Raw genomic sequence first — 23,097 nt, 5'->3', positions numbered from 1 at the left:
TTTCCACCAGCTGTATTTCTTCAACTCTAAATTGCCTGTCCCACACACGTCTTGCTTGGTCTTAAAAATTGAAGCACACTGGCTTCTCGGCTTTTCTAAGGAATGTGTACAGGGGCGACCTGCGCTGGGGCCCCCACGGAGCCCCTGGGCCGGCGGGCCGCGTCACCGGTGCTGGAGCCGACCCCTAACCCCTGTCTGCCCCTTTTCCCCAGGAGCAGGCGCAGCTCTACCTGAGGTCTGGTGCGGTGTCCTCTGCCACCTTTGAGCAGCCGAGCCGGCAGGTGAAGCTGTGGGTGAAGATGGTGACTCCGCTGATTAAGAACTTCTTCTGAGGACCGCAGGTACTGACTACCAGGCCGGCCCAGTGTGGTTTCCCAGGGGGTCACTAGAGGGACAGGGGGCTCCCCCCAGCGGGGGTCCCCGGGGCCTCTCGCAGGGACTCCAGGGCCCTTTCGTCCTTTCTCGGTTACATGTCCAGGGGTGTATGTCTGGGCTCGTGGGTGGTTGTGGAGGTTTTGGAAGCCTGGTGCTAAGTGGGGCAGCCCTCTTACCTTCTGCCACGTCCTGGGGCTGTGGTGCGGTCGGCATTGTGGGGCCCACTTATGCTCTCCCGTCCCTGGGGGCCGGAGGCGGCCCTGGGGTGAGGGCCTGGTGGCCACCGGGTACAGAGGTAGATTCTGCGCCCCCTCCTCGCCGCTGAGCACGCCGTTCCGAGGGCAGTGGGAGCGGAGGGGCAGCGCTCTTGGTCGGGAGCGTCCTGGCTTGCGGCCCTGGGCCGCTGCAGCTGCCAGCATGAGAGGCCCGGGGGCTGCTGCCTCATCTCCCTGACGTTTCTGTGACGTGCGCTTGCGGAGGTGAGATGCTGCCGTGCTGGCAGCTGGTAGCAGGACGTGCCCTGCCCGCCCAGGAGCCTTCCCCGGGCGGCCGGGCCTCTGGCCGTGTCCCGCGGGAGGACGAGACGAGGCCTCACCTGAGCTGCCCCTTGGCTGTTCGGACGCCGGGAGGCCGGCCAGGGTGCAGCTGCCGTCGGAGGTGGGGCCTCTCCTGAGTCATCCTGTGTGTTTCAGATCCCTTTAGACCCTGACCTCCCCGCCGTGTGGCCCCAGATGGGGTCAGTCTCCTGGGTGGGATGTTCTGGGCCGGACTTTGCTGGTCCAGCCCACGCTAGGGGGTTGGGGGGATGGGAATGGTTGGGCCTTTGGCCTGTGGGGAAGGGAGAGAGGAGGCGGGAGGACAAGGATAAAGGGTTGAGCGGCCGAGCGTCGTCCGCGTTGGCACTGTGTGCGGCCTGCGTCCCCTGCGGCCTGGTACCATGGTTCTCTTTTCAGCCTCACTTTAAAAAATTTTATTTGTTTCATTTTTTTCTCAGCGTTTTAATTACTTTAAATTTCATTCAAATAACATGCGAATTTAGAGAGTAAAATAATACCGAAAGGCCAGCAAGATGCAGCTGCCCTTCCTTCCCCCAGCAGCCACTTTTGACTCTTGGACCTGTGTTTCTTCTGATATCTACCCGTGTGCTCCTGCGCCTCCCCCAGAGCAGGTTTCAGAACCTCCCTGCCCCGTCCCCGGACCTTCAGGTGCTTGAACCTTGCCCAGAGAGAAGGCCTTGCAGCCCCAGGGCATGGCAGCTCATCCTTGGGGCTGGGGGCAGCAGACGGGATTCCGTCCCTGCCCACCTGCTCTGGAGGCAGCTTCACGTGTCTCCCTCCAAAGGGCTGGCGGCTCCGATGGTCGCGTGCGTCCGTGGGTCTTGGGAGGCCGTGGCTGGCCTAGCCCGCGCCATCTTGCTGTGTGCGTGGGGCGCCGGTGCCGGGAGCACCTCGTCAGCCCCTCCCCTGGGCCTGGGCAGATCTGCAGGCTTTTGTGGTGGGGAGTTGGGTGGAGCGGTGGCCACACCACACTGCCTGGGGGCAGTGGCCCATCAGTTAACACTGTTTGCCTCCAAACCAGTTATTAAATTGTCCTGTGGGACAGTGAGAGGAGGGAAGCCAAAAGAATGTGCCTGTGCCGGGCACTGGGTTTCTGTTTGGAGAGAGGCTTTCGGTAAACAGCGTTTGCATTCCTGCAGATGCTGTGGGGCCAGAGCGAGCATTGTGCCACTGCTTGGCTTGAGCAATCCGTGGCTGCCCCCTTTGCGAGCTGCCCGCTTTGTCTCTGCCTTGTCTCTGTTGCCTTTGGGATGGTCCTGGGCGGGGCCCTCCCTTCTTTCCCCCCCCCCCCCCCCCCCGCCCCGGGCGCTCGCTCCAGCCAGGGCTCCTACCCTTCCACCCACCAGGACTGCTGCGGGCTTCACGGCACCTTCAGACGCAGCATAGCTTTTGTCCCAGGCTCTGCAACTCCAAGCAAGGTGAATCATCTCTCGCAAAGTTCGAAGAGAATTTTGTCATCTACCCACAGTGTGTAGAGTGTGGAATAAATGTTTTATTTCAGGCTCTAAAGGCAAAACTGGAAAATCTCCCCATTTTGTGGTTATCACCAGGGATTAAAATGAGTTGCCTGGTGGCCACTGGCAGTTTTATGTCCTCCAGTCAGAGTGGTGGCTCTCCTGGCCCTCCAGCCTGGACACGAGGGGCTATAGTGACCCCTCCTGGCCGACAGAGGTGGTTGCCCGGTGGCCAGGTTCTGGGGTCAGGACTCCTGCCTTCCAAAGGGGTGGATTCTCTAGGCCCCAGGGAGGGAGGATTTGAGGGGCGTTTTTCCGTCTCCCTCTTAGCCCCATCAGGCCCCAGGATTGTTGTAAATTATTGGCCTCGGAGTTAGGGCTTCTAGGACCTCCTCTTCACCCATGGATTGGGTGAATACTTGGAGAAAAGTTTTCACAAAACTACTTCGGCATCAAGTTGAACTTAGGAGGAGGCCAGGTGTGTGTGTGGGGCGGTGGCGTGGTGCTTGCTTCACTCTGCTTTGAAGCTAGAAAACACCGAGGTGCCAGCCTATGGGCCCCCGCTGGAGTCTGTGGGCCCTGCTAGCTGCCTTCCTGTACCCCTGGTTTCCCAGTTCATCGCGTCTCATTTTGTCTGCACCCATTACCTGGGTCCGTCAGATGGGGGCCTGGCCCAGGGCAGCAGGAGCTCACAGAATGAGGCCGGATGAGGCGGGCCACCTCTGGTCCCTGCCCTGCTGGCGCGCGCGTGCGCCTGTCGCCTGTGCCCTGGCCTGTGCAGCCCTGGGGCGCAGTGCCTGCGGACAGGCTCACCTTTTTGGAAGTCAGGGTGTCTTGGCTGCTGAGCAAGTTGTCCCTCTTCTGCTGACTGGGGCTTTGTTTGTTCTTCATTTTCTAATTCTAATTAATTCCTAGATGGTGGGTTAGGTTGTTTTGAGATAGGCCTGTATCGCTATGAACTTCCCTCTTAGAACTGGTTTTGCTGCATCCCATAGATGTTGGAAAGTTGTATTTTTATTTTTGTTTGTCTCGAAGTATTTTCTGATTTCCTTTTTGATTTCTTCAGTAACCCATTGGGTTTTTTTTTGGTAGCATGTTGTTTAGTCTCCGTGTGTTTGTATTTTTCCCGTTTTTCTTCCTAGAATTGCTTTCTCTAGTTTTATACTGTTGTGGTTGGAAAAAAATGCTTGATATAATTTCTGTACTCTTAAATCTGTCAAGTCTTGTTTTGTGGCCTAGCACGTGATCCATCCTGGTGAACGTTGAAAAGAGTGTGTATTCTTCTGCTTTTGGATGGAATGTGCTCTAGTTATCTATTAAGTCCAACTGACCTAACGTGTCACTTGAGACTGCTGTTTCCTCATTGATTTTCTGGATGATCTGTCCATTGATCTAAAGGGGTGTTAAAGTCCCCTGCTATTAGTTGTGTTATTGTCAGTTTCTCCCTTTACCTCTGTTAATATTTGCCTTATACGTTTAGGTGCTTCTATATTAGGTGCATATACGTTTAATGAACGTTATATTGTCTTCTTGTATTGATCCCTTTATCATTATATAATGCCCTTCTTTGTCTACTGTTGTAGACTTTGTTTTAAAGTCTACTTTGTCTGGTGGCAGGAAGTGAGAACTGACGGTGGGGAGAGGGGAGGGAGACAAAAGACAACGAAGATGCTGCCCAGAACTAAGAGGGGACGACCATTTATCGTGACCTCCCAGGACACAGACATGTGTTTAAAGTGGTCCCTCCCGTTCCCAGCAATCTCAGAAAGTGGGCAGTTGACAGGGAAGCACTTGAGCTGTATGGAAGTGGCCCCTCCGAATAGTTGGCTTTTCAGAATTCTGGGGCAGGGAGGCGGCATTACCATAATCGAGGGAGGTTTTCTTGCTTGAGAGAAGGAATAGTGCTTTAGGGGGACAGTGGCCGCTCCTGTTTGTACGGGAATGGAACACCCTGGCCCTTAGTGGTGGGTGTTTGCAGGTAGCATCAGGCAGGGAAGGGTGTGGCTGCCTCCAGCTCTAACCCTACATGCCACCGGTGGGAAAAGATAAACCCAGCTGACCCTGTGGGAAGTCAGGATTTGGGGGTTTGGTTCCTGGGATGCTCCCCTGGCTGCTGGGAATTGGGGCCTCACCCCTAAGCCTGTGCCAGGCCCCTGGTGGCCATCAGGCTGAAGGCTGGCTCCAGTGAATCAGACAAACCTGGCTCAGTGGCTTCATTGTTTTAATCCCATCCACACCCCCTCTCCCAGGCTGCCCTCCGCCCTCTGGCTAGTCTCGATGTGCATGGTTATAAAGTGCCTCGATTATTTAGGAGAACAAAAAAGCAATCATCAGTTCCTGTGAAAATAAGTGATAGTTGCAAGGCTGAGTTCCTAACTGTAAATTTGAAGTTGCGGTCAGGACCTGGCGCCGGGCAGCATGGGCCTCACGGCGGGACCCGGGGCTCCAGCTAGGCCTGTAGGAGCAGCGCCACGGCTGCCAGGATCCACTTCGCAGCCTTCTCTTTGGTCTTCAGGTTAAAGGTCCAGACGTAGGTGGGGCCGCGGATGCGTGTTTTGTACACGGGACACTCATAGATGTTCTTGGTCTCCATGCGGTCCACAGGGATGGCCTTGATGAAGATGACGGGCATGGCCGGTGTCAGCTCTTTCAGCCGCGCGTCCGCGATGACTCCCAACTGGGTGTCCCAGCGAGCTCCTGCAGGGACAGCACAGCCGAGGGTCAGGGTGGCCCAGGGTGAGGTGACTGGTTCCCGGTTCCCGTCTGTCGTGCTGGCAGTGGGGGAGGGGAGGGGCCTGGCTTGCACCCGCACCCCTGCAGAGATAGGCCAGGTGCCAGGGCCTGGACTGCACAGGAATTGCTGCAGGGGGCGGCTGTAGGCAGAGGACGGGGTGGGGGTCGTGTGCACGGCGTGACTGCCTGTGTGTCTCGCTGTGCACCTCTGAGGGACAGATCGGCCCTAAAGCGCCGGGCTCCACTGTCTACGTGCGTGGTGGTTTCAGAGCCTCATGTGTCAGCCTTCTTCGTTTCAATGGCAGGAAATCATAACTCCAGCTGACAATGACAGACTAAACTCCCTGCTTCCCTCCCTCTGTAGCGACTGTCCTACGTGCACGTGCAGTAAACATGTATACGCACACACAACCGGTACTGCCTTGAACCAGACTTATTTCTACTCACCCTATTTAACGATGCTTAAGGTTTCCTGTCTGTAATTCCAAAATAAACACGGAGAATGGTTGCTGCTCTGCTTGTCTTTGGTGATGTGGGCACGGGGGGGGGGGGGTAAAGGGGTGACATCAGTCGCTGAGGAGGGTAGGGGAGTCGCTGGCACTCAACTCAGAGTGGGTCTGCTGGCCGGTCCTGTCCGACCTTGCCCGGTGCGGGACAGGGGTGACGTGGGTGGAACTGAATGAGTGCCAGCCTTGCGCCGCCCCTGCCCCCCGCTGCTGGGACCTGGCCATGTGATGGCCTCGCACTGGGCTCGGCTCAGGGGAGGGGGCCGGCCGGACCTCCCTGCCCTTGAACCTGTGCCTTGCGGGGGTGCGGTGGTTGGACAGTGGCCCTGACAGAGGTGGGCTCCTGGACCCTCACCCCCAGAACGTATGCCTGTCCTGGGCTCCAGGGCTGAGCTCCTCACGGCCTCAAAATGGGGGCTCAGGTCTGCGGACGGGCCTGCACCGCAGCAGGGCCAAGCGGATGCCGGCGTGTGGTTGGGCTCCTCAGGCCACTGTGAGCCCACGTGCCCCTGGTGCTTCCCCTGCCAGTGCCTGTTACCTTCCATGAAGAGCCCGTACACGTAGGAGCCCTCCCGGGGGGGCGCGGTCACGTCCTCCCGGTTCTTCTTGGTCACCTCCACAGACAGACACATCTTGTCCAGTGGCCACTCGTTCTTCCTGGCCATGGACTGCATGACGGCCGTGAGGAAGGACTGCGGGTTGAAGAAGCCGGCCAGCCACACGGTGGTAGGCAGTGTGAAGTCCATCGTCCAGGCCTCGAGCTCCTGGAGGAGATGGGAGTGGGGCCGTGCTAGAGCCTCTGTGCCGAGGATGGCCGCCTGCCCGAGACGCCCCTTCACGGTCTGGACGGGGAGAGCAGGGTCCAGGAGGGGGGCGGGCTCACGATTGAGAGGATTTGGGTCTGAAAGAGGCTGCTGCTCTCCTTCTCCCCCAGGAGGTGGCTCCCGTGACAGGTGTCCCTGGAGCCTCCTGGGCTCTGCTGGGAGGGCCTGTGCATCTGTGGCCACAGAAGCCGCTCTGGCTTCGCGCTGGCCCTTTTCTTCCTTCGGGGAGGATTCCTGTTCCTGCGTTGTCGGGCCTGCGTGCTCGTGGTGTGGCCCAGGCCCTTCCGGCTGTGCTCTGACCAAGGCCAGGCCAGCGGGGGCCTCCAGGCCTCTGACGGGGATGCATGTCTCCCCCCCGCCCCCAAGCCTCACTCCTCAGGCCCTGGGGGCAGGTTTGCTGAGAGTCAGGCCAGCGGCTCCCCAGAAGCCTGTCCTTACCCTGATGCGGAGCAGCAGGTCGGCGTACCAGGCCGCCAGGCCCATCCTCGAGGGGTAGGCCCGGGCCACCCACGTGTCGGGCACAGTGTCATAGAACAGAGCCGTGGACAGGTCTTCCATGTCGGTCGTGATGGTCAGTTCTCCCTGAGGGACACGCACATGGGTGCTGGGGCGCTCGGCACAGATGCAGACCCGGTCAGGCCTATGCCTTGTTTCACCTGCTCTCAGGGGGGCGAGCCCCCGCCCGCCCCCCCCCCCCCCCCCCGCCGCCCCCACCCTGTGTCGTGAGTTGACGTGGGTCTGTGCAGTGCCCCTGCAGATGCCCTGTGGTGGCCACACCAGGGTTTCCTGCCAGGGAACAGTCCAGATGGCGTCCATGGCCACGTGGATGCATCTGCAGATGCCCTGAGGTGCCCACTCCTCCAGACCGGGGAGCTCGAGGTGCCGAGGCCCAGCGGCCCGGGGCTTGTTGGTCTTGTGGCCAAGGGAAGTCAGCCTGCGGTGGCCAGCCCGCGTCGCAAGTCACACCCCAGGTCCTGCCACCCACGTTTTTACCTTCAGCCCCAGGTTCAGCTCCTTCAGTGAGCGGCGCATTTCGTTGGTCAGGATGTTCATTCTCTCACATTCTTGGAAGGCGACAACCACGTAGGGGGTCTTCTCGGCGGCCTTGGCCATGATCTCGGCCATGTTGAAGGTCTCCGGGATCTTCTCCAGGATCTCATCCAGCACGGCCTTCACCTGGAAGCCAGCCCCCAGCCAGCCCGTGTCACTGCGCCCGCACCCCCAGCGCCAGGGCCCGGGTGCTGCCCCGACGTTCAACTCCGAGCCCAGGAGCAAGGCAGGTGGAGTTGCCAGAAAAACGGGATCACGGAGGTGCGGCCCCGCGTCTGATCAGGGTGAAGGTAATCTTGGCCATCCGGCTTTAGTGTTCTGGCTTCGTTGTCACGGCCGTATGGCTCTGGCCACGGGAGCATTAGGCTGCCCTAGCCTGGTGCCTTCAGACATCCCTGGATGCACTGCTTCCCTCCCCCATCAGATCACCTTGTCCTCGGTGTGGGCTGTCTGCAGGGACTGTGCGGGGCACACCCTCTCAAGCGGTGGCCCACATGGTGGTCACGAGCACCACGGCCACCAGAGCATCTACTGAACTCTGGTTTCAGTCATTACGCAAAGAAAGTGTCAAGGGGCCTCAGAGCACTGAGAGTCTTCCAATCAAGAATTTGGTCTACTTAACTGGGAAGCCCAATACTTAGCTAATTTTTAGTAGAGCTTGTCGGGAATATTTTAAGAAGTGCCAAGGTGCCGATGCCTCTTGAGACGGCCCAGAGGTAACCCTGGCAGCTGGGGAATTTATTAAATGCTCTTACGTTGTCTGCGCCGTGCTACTGCAGTGAGTGTTCATAGGATCTGTCCCCCGTGCTCACCTAAGCACATCTGGAGGGACTGGTTTAAGCGTCTAGACTGCCCTGCCTGAGCCACATGCACTGCCCTCCCAGGACTTCGGCTGCTGCCCTTGTTTTCCCCGGGATAGGGTTGAAGGGCAGGCCCTCTCGGGAGCCCAGCCAGGGAAGTGAGGAGCCGCAGGGAGGGAGGCTGCTCGGGCGAGTACGCGGAGACGCCCCGCCTCTGTCTAGCTCAGCACTTGGTGCTCCGTCTGGGCTGCAGCAGCCCGCTTGCAGGCTCCCCTCCCCCTGAGTTCCTGATCCCGGGGTCTGGAGTGGGGCCCGATGGGCTTGCTAACAAGTTCCCAGGGGCTGCTGCCGGTAGTTGTGCCCCCGTGTCCCAGGCCCTGCCCTTCCTCTGTTGCCGGATGGGTAGTCAGGCTCCTACCTTCTCCTCGCGAGATACCCCGGTGCCGCCGGCTCCCGACCCGGTTTCTTTGGGCTGCATTTCCAGGACAGTGCGGAACAGCATCTCCGAGGTGGCCGTCAGGAAGCCAGTCTCTGCATTGGGGTGCAGGCCATACAGGCAGGGGCTTTCTGGGGGCAGGTTCTTGTCGACGTATTCGTGGTAACCCTGCAAAGGGGGGGGGGGGGGCGGGTGAGCAGGGAGAGCTGTGTGAGCTGGAACCCGTGTCCTCCGTTCGCTTCCCAGAGCGTTCTGTCCCCGTCTTGCCCTCTGTACCAAATCTCATTTCCCTGACCCCCTTTTGGGGCTGCTCCCCAGCCACACAGAGGAAGTTTCCACTCTCCTCCATGGAGGCTGCCTTTCAAGCCCTCTTACTTGGGTTGCCTGTCTGCTTGCTTGATTATTGGTGGTCCATCTGCGACAGAGGCTCTCGCCAGGGAGCCTGCGGGACGGCACTGACCTCTGTTGCTTTGCGTCACAGAGGGAGCTCCTGTTTAATGTGTTACCCATCCCTGGAAGGAGCCCTCACCTTGTAGTCCAGGTTCGGGGGGATCTGAAAGCCCGGGGCCAGCAGGATCTCTCCCTCCAGCATCTCCGCCTGGATGTACTCCTCTAGGTACGTCCTGCAGAGCCGGCGGTCCCAGTCATCGGTGATGTGGCCACCGTACATGATTTCCCCAAAGAGGTAGCGGAGATCGTCCCAGGGCACCTTCGGAAGGGCGGCGGCCGTCAGGGGACCCTGTGCCCCGCCCCTTCCTGGGTCTGCCAGCCCCTCCTGTCACCCCTGCCTCCACCAGGTCTGCAGGGTCACCTGCTACCCTCGGTCACCAGGCCCAAGCCTGGCCCTTCCTGCCCCCTGACTCGGCCACCAGCTCCTCCTTGACCCTCTTCCTGCCGGGCTCCTCGCACGGGGGGGCTTGCCGGCTTCCCCTGCCTCCACCCCACCCCCAGCCAGGACGGCCCGGCCCTGTGCCCGCCCCTCTTCTCTGCGCTCTCCCTGGACGTGACCTCCCCGACCCCAGCACCGGCACTGCAGACCCCGCAGGCCCTCCCCCCAGCTCCCACATGCTCCCTCTGCCCGTGCCCCCTTTGTTCCCCACGCTTGGAAATGGAAGTATGGAGCCACCTGTGACCTTTCCCTTAACCGCCGTCTCCAGCAAGAGCAGTAACTCTGTGGATGGGCTCTTTCTTGGGCACCGTAGATCTTTCTGGCCATGAATCACGTCCAGTTCATCGTGCCTTCAGGATCTATCGAGTGGGTCTACTTTCTGGTCCCCCAAAGGGCCCTGGTTCCGATTATACTCCAGGAGCCTTGCCCACGCGTGCCCCTGAGGTCTCGGTGGCACGGCCAGCTCCAGCAAGTAGCCTCCCCGCCAGAACCTTGGCTCCCGGGCCCGGCCCAAGGGAACCGGACCAAACCGGGCAGTGCACACAAGTGCGCCCCCCGTCGGCCGGGTCTCTCCGTGCATCCCACCCTTGGCCGCTCTCACTGCTCTCTGTTCTGCCTCTGCTTCCACGCTGTGCCCTCAGCCTGGGATGCCGCTCCTTTGGCCACCACATGGCCGTGGCCGTGCTCCGCCTCCAGAGCGGCTCGAGTGCGGCCCCTCCACAGAGCCAGGAACCCGTTCTCCCGCCCTGGTCCCAGCACGCAGCCGCACCTCCTGCACGGCGCTGTCCAGCAGCGGGAGCCACGCGGGGCAGCCACGCACGTAACTTCAGATTTGCCAGCAGCCACTTAAGTAGAAAGATTGTTCCAACAGGCACTCAGCATAAAAACTATGAATAAGGTATTTTACGTTCTTTTTTTGTTTTAGACCAAGCTTCTGAAATCCAGAGTGTCTTTCGTTCCCCTCCGCTGGGACTTGCCGCATGTCACGTGTGGTGGCAGCTGACGCGCTGGGCAGCGTAGCACACGCACAAGTTTCTCCGAGGACTGTGGCTGTTTAAGGGCAAGGTGGGCATTTATGTAACTCCCACAGTGCCCTGCCTGGATGGCCGCTGTTTACCAAATGCAGGCAAGTTGAAGTTAAAATTGGATAAGAACTTGCTGATTTATCAAGTGTCTGATGTGCTCTCATGAACTTTGACTTAAAAACATTAATATCGGGGCTTCCCAGGGGGGCGCAGTGGTTAAGAATCACCTGCCAATGCAGGGGACACGGCTTCCAGCCCTGGTCCGGGAAGATCCCACATGCCGCGGAGCAGCTAAGCCCATGCACCACAACTACTGAGCCTGCGCTCTAGAGCCTGCGAGCCACAGCTGCTGAGCCCACGTGCCGCAACTACTGAAGCCCACACGCCTAGAGCCTGTGCTCCGCAACAAGAGGAGCCACCGCAACGAGAAGCCCGTGTACCGCAACAAAGAGTAGCCCCCGCTCGCCACAACTAGAGAGAGCCCGAGCGCAGCAACGAAGACACAGCGCGGCCCCAAATAATAAGTAAATAAATAAACAAAACAAACCAAACCATTAATATCTTCTCAATCGTCATCTTGTGACTTGCATTTTTTTCTCTCTGTCTGTTTAGTTATCTTGGGTATGCGCGGAGCTGCCTTTTCTGCATTTTGCGTATTTGCTTCGGGGATAGCTTCTGTTTCTCCTGCAGAGTAGGGCTGGGTACACCCCAGTTTGCCTCTCCGGCCCCATGACCTGCCTCCTGGGATGCGGGCCAGTGGGACTAACCCCTGGGGGGTGGGTGCCGTCTGTGTGCCCGCACTTGCTGGATGGAGTCCCCAGAGCGCTTGTCAGAGACACGTTGCCAGGCCTCGCCCTCAGAGTCTGAGTCGACTTCCTCAGAGTCGGGAGGATGGACTGGCTCATTGCGGGCCGAGGGCGACATCCCCACAGGAGGTCACTCAACGTTGCCTCCCCGCCGCGAGCTGGGACAAAGGGAAGGTCAGGCTGTGCAGGCCTGGGGCCCCGGCCTGATCACACACTGCTGAGCGGGACACCGAGTGTCACTCACACCTCACCCCGCTGGTCACTGGAGCACACGGTGTGCGTTCTCGAGCAGTTTCTTACCCAGCTAGGGTTCTGTGGGTGTGTAACGAGGGAAGCGTCTGCGTAAATGTCGTTAGAAACTTCTAGCAAGACTGCTCCTCCCACTGGAATCTCCCCAGAGAGAACTGCTCTGACGAAGCTGCTGTGATGAGGAAATTCTTTCTTCACATCTTCTTGCATTTATTTGCTTGTGTGCGTGTTGTGAGATGTGCCACTGGCGTTCAGCTCAGACCCTGTCATAGGCGAAGTGACCCCCGGCACCTGCCCATGGAGACCACTGTTCCCCTCCCCTGAGGAGGGCCGACTTCCTGTGCTTGGCCAGGAACTAAGCCAACAACATTCCAGGCTCAGGCTGGGGTGGTGGCCGTCCGGGGTGGGGGGGGGGTCGTCTTCCTCTGGGGTCTGGGGGCAGCTGGCCCAGGTCTCTCCTCCCAGTGCATCTGAGCTTTGTTACGATGGGTGGGACACCCTCCGCCCCTGGTTGCTCAGTCCCCAAAGCTTGGAGGGGGTGTGTGAGCCTCAGGCCTCTAGCCAGGCCCCTGGGGCGCCCACCGAGCCCCAAAGCGGCGGGTGCCTTGGCCCTGGGGCGCTGGGACAGGGAGCGGGTGACACAGGGGTGTGTCCGGACACCCTGGGCAGGTTCTCGGGAGCCTCCTGGGTAAGCGGAACGTCAAGCTCTGTCGGTGCAGGAAGGTGCCGGCCGCAGGAGCACGGAGGAGCCCTGGGCTTACGGGGTTCCCTTCTGCCTCCCACGGGGGTCACGGAGATGGGTCCCGTGCCAGCGCCACGCTCCACGTAAGATCCCAAGAGGAGCCATGTCAGGCGGGGAGAACGGCCGGCTCTAAGTTCCCGAGGGGGTGGCCACATCTGGAGGGGGCCTTGCAGCGGGCTTCACCCCACCTGGGGCGCGAGTCTCCCCTCTGGGCCCGCAGACAGGCCCTCCCGGCCACGGAGCCGCCTCGCAGCAGCCCTCCCAACAGCTTGCACGGCACTGGACACACTGGTTTTAATTTTCAACACAAATGAAAGGAAGCGTTCCGTGTCTCCAGGGAGATTTTTTTTTTGGCCTTCCCTCTGAACCTGCGTTCTGTCGGCAAGGCCTGCGGCCCAGGCAGCCCTTTGGTATCTCCTCTCGGCTCACGCTGTCCGGGGGGCTGGCCTTTCTTGGGGAGTCGCTGTTCGGGTGCAGGACTGGCAGGTCCCCAAAGATATTGACTCCCGTGGAGTTAGAAAAATTGCCAGATGGCTGAGAACTGCTGGAGGTGGTGGCCAGGGCCTGGGTGGTAACCATTATATCAGATGGCTGGGGTCACAGAGGAGTCGCACGTTTTCCGATTTTCTTTGGCCTATGAAACCTATTCAGTGTCTCTTAAACGCGAGACAGAATAATTGAAAGGAAGGCAGGGTGGGAGGACCACCCAGCTGGGCTCCAGGTGGGTCCTTACCTTGGGGTTGGCCTCCAGGTAGTTGTAGAGCACGTTGATGGAGATGGTGAGGTCCCCGTTGTTGAAGGGGTACGACCTGTTCCAGCCCTGGGCCCCAAACTTGCGCCTCTCGGCCACCACGGCGTGGAAGTAGCACAGGGCGAAGAGGATGCACTTGAACTCCATCTCCTTGGTGCACATCTCCAGTGTGTCCTGCGGAGGGCAGGCACGCGGGTCAGGCAGGGTCCGCACAGACGGCCGGGGCAGGACCAGGGCCGTCTTTGCCAGCTGCTTCGCTGGGGGTGCAGGTGGGGATGAGGGGTGGGGCCTAAGGCCATCGACTGCTCTGAGCCGGTTTCCCGAGTCTCTCCCGACCTGTAGAGTCGGGTAGAGGACGCTTTCTTGTCCTTGCTTCCTCCAGAAATGCAGCTGTACCACTCTTAAGTATTGGTTGCAAGTCAAATTATTGGTACATCTTCCCAATAAAATATTCCCCGATACAGTTCCCCCGCAATTATCAACGTTCCTCATCATCTACACGCAAGCAGTACCCCAAACTCGCCAAAAACGATCTGCAAAGGAGGAGGGGATGCTGAGGAAAGCCTTTCTGAAAGCAGGTGGCCCCAGGGAAAGGCCAACCCAGCCCAAATTCTGAAGCCCAGTTCTCTCTGGGTTTGTGCGACTTTAACGGATCAGTCTTTGCTCAGTGGGTGCCTCTGAACACAGGGGCTTCTGGAAGTTAAGCTGGGCTCCTCTTCACCCGCTCAGCCCTATGAGTGCCTCCCAGTGGCCGGGGGCCGCAGGCACGGCAGCCAGAAAGCTGGACCGGGGACAGACGCCTATCAAATGGTCATCATCGGGAAAAGTGCCAGGAAAAAATACACAAGGTGTAACAAGGGAGGGGCCCTGTCCTGATTCCATGGAAGCCCTGACACACATGCCCGGCTGGGGTCCCCTCCAGCAAACATGGAAAGGGAGGGGTGCAGATGGAGGCTCCATCACCCCAACATCCCCCCCAGATCCTTCCTCCATGCCTGTCCTAGAGACGGCGCCGTCACCTGTCAGCTGTGGGCCCAGGAGACAGACCTGGCTGGACCCTTCCAGACACTGGCCGTGAAAGGGTGCAGACTGAGACCGCCAACCAGAGGGAGGAACCCGCCAGGCCCGAGGATGAGGGAAGGCCTGGTGGGTTCCGTCTGCCTCCAGAGACTTCCCTCTGGTTGGACCGCTCATCACTGGCCTCCCGGGCCTCTGGGCTCTGTGGTCACAGATGTGCCCGGGGATGGTCTGGGCGCATCCCAGCCACGACTGCCTCTTCCTGTGAAACTCTGTGAAGGCAGTGGGCCCCCGAACTTGGGATGGTCCCCTCAGGAAGCAACAGCTTTCCTCATGGCTTCCCTTCCGATCTTTGCAGATGCCTTAGGTGATGCACAAAGTTAGGGAGCCCTCGAGCACCTCAGCAAGCCCCGGCCACGTGCCCGCTCGCCTGTCCTCAGCCGGGCAGCCCCACCTTGCTTCTGCCCGACAGCGACTGCGCTTCCCGCTGACTCCAAGCGGCCAGAGAGCATCTCCCCAAAGCCCAGCAGCCCGTCCGCGTCCTCCCGGCTCCCGCGTCCCCCGCCAGAGGCCCCAGCGGGCTCCACGCGCTGTGGGGAGCTGCTCCCCGGGCTCAGAGGCTCTTGCATTTTCTGTTGCTTGCCCCTCGGGCGTCAGCTGTCTCTACCTCGACACCCACCCCCCCGGCCAAGCCTGGCTCGGGAGCCACTCTGCGGCCTGGAGCAGGCCCCAGACTCCTGCAAGTGGGGGACCAGCTTCCTGCCGACCTCGCCACCCTCTGCCACTCCATCACTGACTGATATTCTAGCAAAATATGATAGAAATGAAAAACGGATCACGTGCTCGGATTGACAGTGATGTCGAAATGCTACAGAACTCACTGCATGCCTCCTCTCCACCTCCGCACTGACTCAGCACGGACAGAAGCAAACAGCTCTGGGACCCCGCACTGGCCTGCGGCCCCCAGTGTGAGCTGCGTCGCCCTGGGGTTTCCGTGCATGTCCCCACACGTTCATCACACCCTGTTCTCACTCCTGTGAACGCGTCCACGCCCCTCACCAGACTAGGCCAGTCACCCGCGTAACGGGTCTTGTTCACTGTTCCCCTGAGCCCACCACGTCCTGGGCACACGGACGTACTGTTTGGAGGAAGGACCCGGTCTGCACATATGTTTTCATGCTTTCCATTCTCTGTGACTTTACACTCTGACCTTGGTGGGTCCTTTAAGCCCATAGGGAGAGGTTAGTGGATGACTCAGATGTTGTCACATAAATTAATCAGATAGAGACGTTACACAACATTGGCACAATGTGCTCCATACATAATCTTTGTCGGGTGTTATCAGAGAATATGGGGTCTCTTCTTCAAAACGGTTTTAGACTCACTTGGGAGACCAAATGCGTGCACCCAGAAAGTTCTAGTAGAGAACAGATGAAGATCAGGTACCAAAAGAACGGACGTAGATGCTGGGGATTTGCGGAGGGGAGCAGGGGTGCCAGGGAAGGCTACACACTTGGCAGGTTGGGGACTGGGAGGTTTGGATGGGGGAGGAGTCACGGGAACAAAGGTCCAGGCGGACACAGCGTGGACAGGCAAGCCGAGGCCCCCCCTACCCACCCTGCAGGGCCAGGGCACCCGGCGTCCCTCCACAAGGCAGTGGGGCCTACTTGTCGAGGGAGGAAGACTGGGCCCGGGACCAGAGCACGGAGACCTGTGTGGCGGGCACTACCGCCCCCCCGTCTGTCACCACCGCCCTCCAGCCGGGCGCTGCGGCCCCATCCCCTTCGCACCCGGCCTTCCCACAGCATCGCGTCTCACGGGGAGTGAGAGCAGGGGTCTGGGCAGCACTGTGGCCCCAGCAAGGCTGAATGACCCTCAGGGAACCACCTCGGGAGCTTGGCCCCTTCCTAAGGTGCTCGGACAAGCAGTGGACCCGGCCCACACTCACCGGGCCTGACGTGCAGGTCACGAAACTGATGGATGATACGCGTTTCTGCTCTTTGAAGCTGTGCGCCAGGCACTTTAGATCATTTGCATTTTGCACAGTCCTTCGGGGATCTGTTCATTTTGTGGCTCAAGGAGTGTGTGCGCGTTGGGGATGGCGTGGGTGGGAGAGAACCGGCAGGCGCTGACGCTGGGCCAGGCACGGGACACGGGGGGAGGCCACGCTACCTGGGTGAAGAGGTCCAGGGCCTTGTGCAGGTTGGCGTACATGCCCGTGGGCGGCTCGTTGGTGATTTTGATGGCGTTCTCCAGGATGCCCTGGGGGATGATGTGGGACTCGGGGCTGGGGGCCGGCTCGGCGCTGATGAACACGCGGTAGTCATCGTGGCTGCCGACGCTGTACCGCTCCAGCTTCTTGTCCAGGGTGCTCAGCCACTGGGCCACCAGGTGGATGTTCTGCAGCCAAGACCAGGGCTTAGTGTACGCATACTCCTCCCCACCCCGGGCCCATAGGGCAGGCCCCTCCCCAATGGCACCCGCACTCCCCACCCCGCTGTCCGCCCTTCCCCGGGGCGCTGGCCACGCTTGATAATTTCACTGAGCAACTGAGTCCCCAGAGTTGAAGCTTGTTCTCAGTTCGTTCAGGACCTCCAGCCTTGCGGCGAGGCCTTCCTGCCCTCCACCAGCATAAGGGCTGAGAAATTATACGGTCCCCACCCCTCCTCTGAGAGGCCTGAGTAAAAAGAAATGACTTGGAGGGACTTCCCTGGTGGCGCAGTGGTTAAGAATCCGCCTGCCAATGCAGGGGACACGGGTTCGAGCCCTGGTCCGGGAAGATCCCACACGCTGCGGGGCAACTAAGCCCGTGCGCCTCAACTACCGAGCCTGCGCTCTAGAGCCCGCGAGCCACAACTACTGAGCCTGCGCTCTAGAGCCTGCGCGCCACAACTGCTGAAGCCCGCGCACCCTAGAGCCCCTGCTCTGCAACAAGAGAAGCCACTGCAATGAGAAGCCCGCACACCACAACGAAGCGTAGCCCCCGCTCGCCACAACTAGAGAAAGCCCGCACGCAGCAACGAAGACCCAAGGCAGCCAAAAATAATAAATTTATAAAGAAAAAAAAAAAAAGAAATGACTTGGAGAAAAGAGAACCCTCATGCACTGTTGGTGGGACTGTAAATTGGCACAGCCACTATGGAAAACAGTTTGGAGGCTCCTCACGAAATGAAAAATAGAACTACCCTGTCATCCAGTAATTCCAATTCTGGGTATTTATCCAAAGAAAATGAAAACACTGATTCCAAAAGATATGTGCACCCCTATGTTCACAGCAGCATTATTCACAATTGCCAAGATGTGGAAGCAACTTAAGTGCCCATCAACAGGTGAGTGGGTAAAGAAGACGCGGTGTATATACACAATGGAATACTAGCCATAAAAAAGAATGAAATTTTGCCACCTGCGACAACATGGCCGGACCTAGAGAATATGATGCTAAGTGAAACAAGTCAGACAGAGAAAGACAAATGCTGTATGATTTCCCTTATACGTGGAATCTAAAAAGCAAAACACATGAACAAACACAGCAAAACAGAAAGAGAGTCACAGATACAGAGCCCAAACAGGTGGTTGCCAGAGGGGTGGGGGGAGGAGAGAAATAGGTGAGGGCAGTTAAGAGGTACACACTCCCAGTTACAAAGTAGAAGAGTCACAGGTGTGAAACGTACAGTGTGGGGAATATGAGGTAATGTCTTTGGTGACAGACGGTAACTGGACTCGTCATGGCGATCATTTTGTAAAAGAAAATGAACAGAAAGAAGTGACTCGAACCTGAGGTCCCCGCATGGGACCAGGCTAGGCCCTGTGGACCTGAGGTCAGCCACGCCGGAAGCCGAGGCGGGCCTGCAGTGGGACCAGCCGGGACCTGGCGGTGGTCGGGGGGCCGGGTGCTTGGAGGGGCCGCAGGACCGAGGAGGGGCAGTCGAGCCAACAAGGGGGAGGGGGGGGAGGAGGGGAATGTCTTTCTCACTGCTGAGGAATCCACACTTTCAGTGGTGATGCCTCACACCACCTGCCAACCCAGGCAGAGCTGTGCTTGGTGTGGGCGCCTCCTGCTCCCTCCTTCAGGGGCTGTAGGATTCCCAGCCACGCTTGTGAATGTGACTCCCATAACCTGCTTTCTCTCAGGCCTTCAGGCCAAGCCCCACGGGCGCTGAGGCTGGGATCCCTCACCCAAGAGGCACAGGTGCCACCCACCCCCATACCTGCAGAATGACCCAGTGTCCCTTCTCCACAGCCATGTCCAGGGCATTCTCCGCCACCACCTCTTGTCCCTGCCCCAGGGACACGTTATGGAGTTTCCCGTTGTCTATGGTAAATCCCAATTTTTTCCCTAAAGGAAAGGAAAACAGGAAAAGCATGGGGATGGCTGAATGACAAAAATGGAGCTCCTGTGATCCACAGCTGGGAACTCCACACCCTACCCCTTTTGAAATTGTGGTAAAATACACATAACATCAAATGTACCACTTTAAAAGCCATCTTAAAGTGTACGATTTAGCGACATTTAATAATTCAGGGTCGTGCGACTGTTTATCTGGTTCCAGGACATTTTTATCGCCCCAGAAGGAAACCCTGTACCCATTAAACAGTCATTCTGCATCCTGTTCCCGCCCCAGCCCCTGGCAACCACGAATCTGCCTTCTGCCTCTACGGATTCCCCAGTTCTGGACGTTTCAGATACAAGGAATCGTATACCGTGGAGCCTTTTGTGTCTAGCTTCCTGCCTTTGGCACAGTGTTTTCTCGTTCCGTCTACGGTGTAGCCTGTGTCAGTGCTTCGTTCTCTTTTATGATTTACCACTTTGCCATCAGCCATTCATCAGCTGATGGACGTGTGGGTTGGATCTACCTTTTGGCCGTCGTGAGGGGACCTGTTTGTTTGGACACCTGTTCCCGGCTCCGTTGGGAACGTCCCCAGGAGTGGAATTGCCGGGACATGTGGTGACTCGATGTGTGACTTAGGGAGTCACATTCCCACCAGCAATGCACAGGGCCCCGCCTCTCGTCCCCTCCCGACACCTGTCACGTCCGTGTGTCTGATACCTGCCCTGCTAGTGGGTGTGAAGGGCCGTCTCACTGTGGTTTGGACTCGCTTCTCCCCAGACCCGGCCGCACTTACCCAGGGCCTCCACGTCCTTCAGGGGGTCAGCGCCCGGGGAGAGGATGAAGAAGATGGGGGTTGAGGGGCTGCTCTCCTCGTAGGACTTGGAGAACTCAACGCTCCGGCCCTCTGTGAACTTGCTGCCCATCTTCTCCTCCACAAAGTTCCTGAGGGGGACACGCCTGGTCAGACCCGAGGCGAGGGACTGCTTTTCTGGGGGACTTTCTTAGGCAGAGAAGGGCCTCTAGCTGGAAAGTCGGTCTCTACAGGGGCCTCCTGCAGGCAGGGGGAGTGTGGAGGGGAGCGTGCGCAGTATTTGGCGGTGTTCGCGCTGGGCACCCTTTGCGCCCGTCCACCTGTGCACAGACAGGTGAGAAGCTCTCAGCCAGCTGATGCCACCCCCACTTTCAAAGGCGTGCAAGGTCAGCCGGGAGGGAACCCGGGCCGCAAGTGTTCCAGGTGACCACGCCTCAGCGCTCCCAAGGAAGGGATCAGTTTCTAGTGGCTTCCTGTTTCCCACACACACTGCCTATCTGCTCTCCAGACCAGGGCAGCGACACGGAGCAGAACCTAGATCGGCCTCTGCGTCCTGAGGATCTCCCCGACGGGGGCTCTGAGGAGGACGGACGCGTGCGTTAGAGTCGCTTTGGTGAGCTCCGTGGGCCACAAGACATGGATCATCAGGAAAGTCACAGAAAAAACCCAAGCTTCTCTTTATATAAGCACCCCTCTGTTCCAAGCCCCAAACTCTATCTTGACCCTGATAAGGCTGGGGTCAGTCGAGGCCCCTCTTAGGGTGACCTTGGGATCTCAGCTCTCTGCCCCTCTCTCTTGACCACAGGTGGCTGAGCTCACTGTATCTGAATGAACCACAGGAGCTAAACTTATGTCCAGTGTGGTCTTTGAAAGAAGGACAATGGCAGCCTCCCCGCGAGAGAACACACTTATTCCCGAGGAGTCGGCAGTCCGAGCGCTCTGAGCGTCGTGAAGACCCGTGGGGGGACCTGTTCTCATAGAGGCTTCCCTCTGAGTCAGCGGGGAGTCTGCGGGCGGGTGCCAGGTGGGCCTTCCCACTCCCGTGGGAGTGATAGCTGTCATTCGCTCCCCGGCCTGGCCTTTGCTGGCCTCTATACAGACCCCGAGCCAGCGCTGACCACAGGCCGGTGGGAGGGCTCCTGCTCCAGGCCCCTGGTTGTGCTTGATTCTGGCCTTTGGAACTGACCCAGAATGTCAGTGCTAGAGTCCTTGCCCGGGAAGGAATTCTAGAAGGTACAGGTCCTGCCTGGGGCAGGAATGTCACAAGCTCCCTGCTGCTCCTGGCGTGGCCGGGCCACGTGGTCATTCTCTGCGGCTGAAGTGACGGTGCAGAATAGAGGGCCCCTGGTTCCGGTCGGGCTCCGCTGCTCCTAGTGCTGTGTCCTGGGCACAGGGGTGCTGGAGCCGCCCCCGGCGGCTTGCATGCTGGCAGGTGCTACAGACCCGGGCTGCTGTTCTGGGGAGCCCGTTACCAGCACCCCGCCCCGCCATGGGCGAGTTACCTTCCCTGGGCCTGTGGACCCGGAGGAGGGGAGGTGCCCGGCTCGAGGGGTTGGCGGAGGGCGGAGTGAACCCGGGGTTGGGGGGGGGGGGGGAAGGCTCTGAGCGCGCCTGGCACCCACGCTCTTGACGAATAGTGTGTTATTACTATTTGCCGTGGACTTGGAGTCGAACTTCCTTGCTCTTGAGCTCCACCGCCCTGTTTGATTTGGGAGGTGAATCTGCTTTCCTCACGACCACTGCAGAGCATGACTTGGGTTCGCCTGGCGTTGGCGGTCGCCCACGCGGTTCCGACGCGTTTTCTGCCGTGGTGACTCGGGTGGCTCTCAAGGGTGCTCTGGGGGCCGTGGGGCTGGACACCCACGCCTGCTCAGCTCACCCACAGGCGGCGTCCCCCTGGATGCTCAGTGCCCTTCGCCTGGGCCTTCCCCACACTGTGTCCGTGTCCGACCTTCCCGGGATGCCTTCCTGCTTTCTCCCTGGACCAGCTCGACTCTCCCTCGTGACGTGATTTCTTGCTTCACTCCGCCCGCTCCCCTCCTGCACCCAGAACCCCTCGCGGTCCCTTTCCTCTTCAGTCCCGAGAAAACAAAGCAAAACAGAAACACGCGTCTGTGAACAACCAGTGGGTGTGAGTCAGGCCTCTGCTTTGGCAGACGTGGGCCTCTTTTGGGAAATCTGGTGGCTTTCAGGCCACTAGGACAAACGGAAAACCAAGATGCCCCTCTGAGACGGGGCCTGTTTCACTCCCTCCCTCCCCGACGACGCCATGGCCAAGACGCCCCTCTGAGAACGGGGCCTGTTTCATTCCCTCCCTCCCCCACGATGCCATGGCCTCCCCGGGCCGGCTGTGCAGATGTTACAGCTGTTGATATTCCTGAAGTCTTTCTGTGCTTTGGGGAGTGAAAGGAACGGGCGCTGAAACCCGATGGTTAAGTTTCCAGTCCTGGAGGCGTTTCAGGTCCAGAGAGATTGTTCACGAAAGCAGAATGGTTCTCTTTGCAAACGAGCCGTAAAAATAAAAGATTTCCTCTAAATCCAGCCACTGAGGCCATGAAAGTCCTCGGGTGCTGATGGCTCTGCCACTGCTTTCTCCCCACAGCATCCTTAAAGGACCCCGCGTGGTCGCGGCCTTGGAGGTCATTAGCACCCAGGCTTTTTTAAAAAAATTAATTAATTTATTTTTGGCTGCGTTGGGTCTTTGTTGCCGCGCGCGGGCTTTCTCTAGTTGCGGCGAGCGGGGGCTACTCTTTGTTGCGGTGCGTGGGCTTCTCATTGCGGTGGCTTCTCTTGTTGCGGAACACGGGCTCTAGGCACGCGGGCTTCAGTAGTTGCAGCACGCGGGCTCAGTAGTTGTGGCTCACGGGCTCTAGAGCGCAGGCTCAGGGGCTGTGGTGCATGGGCTTAGTCGCTCCGCGGCATGTGGGATCTTCCTGGACCAGGGCTCGAACCCGTGTCCCCTGTGCTGGCAGCGCGCCCAGGCTTTTATAAAATCTTGGCGGCCAACCCGGGGAGTTTTATCTTCCCGTCGCTTATCTCGGGGCGCCTCTCCTCGCCCAGGGTCAGGGGAGCCGGGGGTCCCTGTTGGCCACCTTCAGAGACCCCAGAGCTACGAGAACTCAGAACGGGAATTGGTGGGTGGGATGGGAGGCTCCCACTCCCCAGCCCTGAGGCCCAGGCCCAGGCTGGGGCGGGGGTGGGGTGGGGTGGGGATGGGGGCACTCACTTGATGGCGTAGGTCATGCGGTCGGGCCGCACGCACCTCAGCATGCACAGCTTCTGCAGTGCCGTTTTGTTCTTCCACTCCTTGGGGAAGACCTCCTTTTCGGGGGCTTCCGACTCCACGAGCTTCTTCCACCGCTTGGCGGATCCCTCTATGTCGCTGTCCAGGTTCTTGAACTCATCCATCTCCGAGAGGGCCTGGGGGCAGACGGCCTTTCAGCTCCCCCCCATCCCAGTGGGCGCCTTCCCCGCGGGCTCCGGGAAAAGCATGACCATGGGGCCTGTCGCTCAAACGATGAGCTGCTGGGGATGAATGGCTGGGACGAGGGAGGAATCCGATCGGGGATGTGACTCCTGGCTGCTTCTCCGGGGGCTCTGGAACAGGGGTCCTGCTCATCCCAGGGGGCCGCCTTCCTCTGGTCTTTCTGAACCGACACGGTGAGGGCCCCAGGATTCTGAGGAATATAGCCTTGACACTTTGCATTTTCCTGGAAGTGAGGGGAAGCGGCGGAGGGGCGA

At 59.2% G+C, this 23,097-nt stretch overlaps 2 protein-coding genes across 17 annotated transcripts in view; one reads left to right on the top strand and one right to left on the bottom strand.

Moving 5' to 3' along the window:
- PGS1 (phosphatidylglycerophosphate synthase 1) overlaps positions 1 to 22,039 on the top strand; it is a 55,232-nt gene extending 33,193 nt beyond the window's left edge. For 7 of the 14 annotated variants that reach the window (XR_004347699.1, XR_004347698.1, XR_004347702.1 and 4 more), the window contains 2 exons: positions 213 to 341; positions 4,991 to 5,627. Coding sequence is in view for 5 of the 14 variants with exons in the window: in XM_032617883.1 (XP_032473774.1) it covers positions 213 to 332 (120 nt within the window). In the remaining 9 variants the exon portion in view is untranslated. Of the gene's footprint in view, positions 1 to 212; positions 342 to 4,990; positions 5,628 to 10,549; positions 11,212 to 19,864 lie in introns of those variants that run through there. The other 7 variants (XR_004347701.1, XM_032617885.1, XM_032617884.1 and 4 more) reach the window with 5 other exon arrangements.
- DNAH17 (dynein axonemal heavy chain 17) overlaps positions 4,591 to 23,097 on the bottom strand; it is a 163,113-nt gene continuing 144,606 nt past the window's right edge. For all 3 annotated transcript variants that reach the window (XM_032617880.1, XM_032617881.1, XM_032617882.1), the window contains exons 76-86: positions 22,583 to 22,776; positions 19,339 to 19,487; positions 18,423 to 18,550; positions 16,387 to 16,614; positions 13,180 to 13,371; positions 9,265 to 9,444; positions 8,718 to 8,903; positions 7,443 to 7,625; positions 6,888 to 7,031; positions 6,164 to 6,389; positions 4,591 to 5,083 (exon numbers count right to left, since the gene is read on the bottom strand). In XM_032617880.1, the coding sequence (XP_032473771.1) occupies positions 4,836 to 5,083; positions 6,164 to 6,389; positions 6,888 to 7,031; positions 7,443 to 7,625; positions 8,718 to 8,903; positions 9,265 to 9,444; positions 13,180 to 13,371; positions 16,387 to 16,614; positions 18,423 to 18,550; positions 19,339 to 19,487; positions 22,583 to 22,776 (2,058 nt within the window). In that variant the 3' untranslated portion in view covers positions 4,591 to 4,835. The remainder of the gene's footprint in view (positions 5,084 to 6,163; positions 6,390 to 6,887; positions 7,032 to 7,442; positions 7,626 to 8,717; positions 8,904 to 9,264; positions 9,445 to 13,179; positions 13,372 to 16,386; positions 16,615 to 18,422; positions 18,551 to 19,338; positions 19,488 to 22,582; positions 22,777 to 23,097) is intronic.

The sequence above is a fragment of the Phocoena sinus genome, chromosome 20 (assembly GCF_008692025.1).
Source record: "Phocoena sinus isolate mPhoSin1 chromosome 20, mPhoSin1.pri, whole genome shotgun sequence".
NCBI lineage: Eukaryota > Metazoa > Chordata > Mammalia > Artiodactyla > Phocoenidae > Phocoena > Phocoena sinus.
This window is presented reverse-complemented; position numbering and strand designations above follow the sequence as displayed.